Source organism: Raphanus sativus, unplaced genomic scaffold (assembly GCF_000801105.2).
Source record: "Raphanus sativus cultivar WK10039 unplaced genomic scaffold, ASM80110v3 Scaffold4711, whole genome shotgun sequence".
Taxonomy (NCBI): Eukaryota; Viridiplantae; Streptophyta; class Magnoliopsida; order Brassicales; family Brassicaceae; genus Raphanus; species Raphanus sativus.
Genome location: NW_026620013.1, coordinates 1,877 through 5,954, shown reverse-complemented (window position 1 = coordinate 5,954; position 4,078 = coordinate 1,877). Strand labels below are relative to the sequence as shown.

The 4,078-nt window shown below is 41.1% G+C and overlaps 1 protein-coding gene across 1 annotated transcript; it reads right to left on the bottom strand.

Annotated features, from left to right (window-relative positions):
- Nucleotides 1-464: 464 nt before the first annotated feature.
- LOC130507529 (zinc finger CCCH domain-containing protein 63-like) lies at nt 465-2,999 on the bottom strand. Its single transcript, XM_057002231.1, has 8 exons — nt 2,236-2,999; nt 1,942-2,031; nt 1,739-1,840; nt 1,496-1,642; nt 1,304-1,423; nt 1,152-1,211; nt 971-1,068; nt 465-889 (listed from the first exon to the last, which is right to left on the bottom strand). Exons 1-8 carry the CDS (start codon nt 2,788-2,790, stop codon nt 745-747), a joined length of 1,317 nt encoding a protein of 438 aa, XP_056858211.1. The 5' UTR covers nt 2,791-2,999; the 3' UTR covers nt 465-744.
- Between the last annotated feature and the right edge of the window lie 1,079 nt (nt 3,000-4,078).

Below are 4,078 nucleotides of genomic sequence, written 5' to 3'. Positions count from 1 at the left end.
TCACATGGATATGTAAATTGGTTATTGCAAGATTTGTTGTTCCCTATGGATCTTTGCTTCAAGTTGCCTGAGAATGTGAGTTTGGAAGAGAGGAGCAATGTGTGAGCCGCTAAGTGTTGGTGTGTACACGCTTGTCGCCGAGCTGAGACGGTCCTGAAACAAACGTATTAGTGATGGGAGCTGGAGCTATTGGTCTTGTCACTATGTTGGCTGCTCGAGCTTTTGGTGTGCCTAGAATTGTGATTGTTGGATGTTGATGATAACCGTTTGACCGTAGCTAAACAAGCTTGGCGTAGATGGATTGTTAAAGTGACACTAAGCTTAGAGGTTTCTACACTTTATAAACTTTCAAGAACCTAATGACCGACCTGATTGTATAGGATAAGAACTTGTTCCTTTTTTTGTAGGATGTTGGTTTATGTAATAAGAAGGCTTCACTCTAGTCACTGTACATCAACTCTGAATCTTTCTGGAATAGACCAATCCTTTTATTATGACAATCTGACCATACAAATCCAAGCGTTACAAGACAGAGAATGCTGAAATTTGACAAAACAGGGACCAAAACTCTCCCAACTCTGTCTCAAAACTCCTAACATGACACAATCTCATCAGATCATGGCCTTTACTAGGATGGAGGGATGACATCAATAAGAAAGAGAGAAACAACTCAATTAGACCCCAAATATAAATAATGGTACAAGAACATCGTAGGAAAGAACTCTGATAAGGTTTCTAACTTCCTCAAGACATAGCCGCGGCTGGTGCAGTGGACCACTTCCATACTTTGACTTGACCGGTTCCATCACCCGTGAAGAATATGCCACCTGGACCTATCTGGATTGACCTTATCTCTTGCTTTGCGAAGATTTTTCCCCTCTCCGTAAATCTAACAAATGAACTTAAGCTATTAAGAAAACAGAAGAGTTGTAGAGATTCGGAAAACAAAATAAGTGTTGCAAGCACTTACGATGGTAAGTCGTAGAGACGCAATGTATTGTCGTTGCAAGAACACAACAGAACCGGCTTGGCTTCTGCATCATGTACACCGCATAAAGCTAACACTCCCTGAATCCATAATATTCACAGAAGTTGTTAGTTACATTACATATAAGACTAGGACCAAAAGTGAGAGGATAACAGGTGTATACATGTTCTTCTTTGTGAGTGTATGTAACTTCCAAGTTGCCTCCTTCAACTGCAGCCCATATCTAAAGCCAAGAAAGAAAAAAACGTCAACAGGGGAAAAATAAAACTTTCACAAGATTATCCGATCTGATAGATAGTTAAGAATGAACCTAACCTTGACCGTGTTGTCCAATGAGCAAGACAAAAGAAACTGATCCCAGCATATGAGAGACATCACAACTGATGTATGATCCGTGAGAGTTTGTAGACACTGAAGATTCTCAAGGCTCCAAACCTGCAAATGTACAAACCAACTGATAATGTGAGTTCTCATCTCAAGCATAGGGAGATGATTAGTAGTACTCACTTTTATAGATTTGTCCATGGACCCTGAATAGAGCCGGTTAGCTCCAACGTATAAGGTAACAACCGCAAGTGTGTGGCCCATCAGTGACGCCGCCGGTTCAAAGCAGTTAGTGGCAGCATTATATCTCCATGCCAATATAGAACCATCCTGCACAGAAAGTCAACAACTTAATGACTTATTTTCACCAGAAGCTGCTGATATGTTTATAGCAAAAAAGAAAAAGAAAAAGCTAGGAAGTTTTACCTGTGTGCCTGCAAAGAGTAGATCAGTGCCCACAACAAGAGAATACACTTGGCCAACAGGTCCACTCAGACTCTGGTCTACATTCGTTTCCATATTCCAAGCCTGTATCAACAACAATACTAGTCTAAAACTCAGCAAGCACAGAGCAATAAAAGCGATTCACCGATAGTGTGACGGTCTAGAAAAAGAAATAGTAATCATACCTTCACTAGATTTGGCATGCCAACCAATAGCCACGGGCCTTCACTAATCACACACCCAACTTCCGCACCAACGTTGAGTACGCTTGTACACTGATCCAAATAGTCGCCCATGGTAAGTAAACTAATTAAGGAAGGCTTAAAACAAAAAAAAATCACATACTTTCTTTCCTAATTTAACACCTAAAGCCCATCAGTTTCCACCAATAAAGGTTCTCAAAACATGCTCATTACTCTTACAACATCAAAAACCAAACCAACCAACGATAACTAACCCTCAAACAAATCATCATATACCTGTCCAGAAGCACAGTCCCAGACACGAACAGTCCCATCTTTACTCCCAGTGTAAAGCTTATCAGACCCAGCAGGCAAAGCGATCCCACTCACAAGCTTCTCATGCCCATCTAGCTGAGTCAGCAACGCGAACCCATCTCCTTTGCTCCAACAATGCAAGAACCTACACTTGTCCCCGTGGCTACAGCTCCCATCCACCCAATACCTGCACACCTTCTCCGTCTTCGTCAAAACCGTCCTGTTCCCACCGAACCTCCCCCACGTGTTGTTGTTATTACTATTCCCGTTGTTGAACCCGGGTCCTCTCCGGTGACTCGGACCCGCGAAGCCCGATTCGTCCGCGATTCTTTTGTTGTTGTTCGTCGTGTGGCCCGGATCCGGACCCGGTAGCTCTCGGTGGAGGAACTGGCAGGGGTTTCGGTAGCACCGACCCGATCGCCAGTGGTAGCAGACTTGTTGCTGCTGACGTGAGCCGGTTTGCGGGGAGGGGCGAGTCGGCCCGCCGCCGAGTCGGTTGAAGACTCGTTTGTTTCCTCCGTTCGAATCGAAATCCATATCGCCTCCGTCTCTAATCTCTCTCTCGATTGCAGTTAGAGGTCCGATCGCGAATTTGAATCGAAATTAGGGTTTTTTTTTTATTTCTTAATAATTGAGATAAAAAGTGGAGAGGAAAGATAAAAACTCAAAAGTGGATTTGTGTAAGCTTCGGATCTTTTTTTGGAGCGGACAGAAGTAGCAGCGAGAGAGAGAGAGAATGAGACAACAGTCGCGTCAGCTTGACGTCGAATGTAATACTACTTAGCCTTTATGAAGTTTCCGTTTTACAGAATTACCTTAATGTTTGTCCGGTTTCCGGTTAAAACCGGTATATAATACATCCAATTTGAGATTGAGCTACTAGACATTATTGGACTTGCATGAGTTTGTTTTATTTCCAACAAAATTTTTTTTGTTATTCTTTTGGATGGATTGTTTTATTTATGGAATCAAAGGAAAAAAAAAGAAAAAAAAGGAATAAAAAAAACTTTACAAACAATCAAACCGGTTAAACCGGAAAATCAACTAACAAATTGTTATGAACTATACTGTAGACGTTTTTGGAGACTTGTGTGAAAAGCTTTGTATCCACTCAAATGAAATATTGCGAATCTGGCAGACTCTAGAGAAACTTCTCCAGTGAAGGATTACTGGTGTCCTGCGACTTGAAGAGCTGCAAATCTAGAAATATAACATTGAGCATTTGTGCTATTTTGAAGTCGACGTTACAAAGTACACAAATCCCAAACACGTGAAACAAAACAACACATTTTCCCAAACACGTGTAACAAAACAACACATTATAAGTAGGCTAAAGTGGCAATCAGCAAGATGAAAATACTCGTCTACCCATTAATGAGGACTAGAAACAGAGGCTAGCTAGTTAACAATAGTCAATTATTAGACCACGAAAAAGCAACCTATGAGAAGTGAAACTACCATCTTCATTACATTCCTCCTTTACAACACAAACTCCCATTTTATCACTTTAGCAGCTCCTTTACAACATAAGCAGCTTTCAGACAGGATCAGCGATGAGCCTCTAGAATAGCATACCAGTCAAATCAAATAGCTCTGCAATATGCACCAGGGCCTACTCAATGGTTTTTGTGAGTTGGTTTATTTGATTTTTTACCGCCCGTAGTCTATCATTCATTGTAGTTTTGCTTGGATTATGTTAATTGTAACTCTTTTATTACTCTCCATCTAAACTGTAACTCTTTTATTTAATTTAGATAACTTTCAGGAAATCACCAACCTAACCCCCAATTATGGACGAATATGCATCATTGACTCTTTCATCTGA

Bases quoted from the DNA above. Each gene is read 5' to 3' on its own strand.
- LOC130507529 (XM_057002231.1), bottom strand. From the start codon at position 2,790: ATGGATTTCGATTCGAACGGAGGAAACAAACGAGTCTTCAACCGACTC. The intron at 2,032-2,235 runs GTATATGATGAT...TATTTGGATCAG, and splicing joins GGGACTGTGCTTCTGGACAG to TGTACAAGCGTACTCAACGT. The intron at 1,424-1,495 runs GTGAGTACTACT...GTACATTTGCAG, and splicing joins CCATGGACAAATCTATAAAA to GTTTGGAGCCTTGAGAATCT.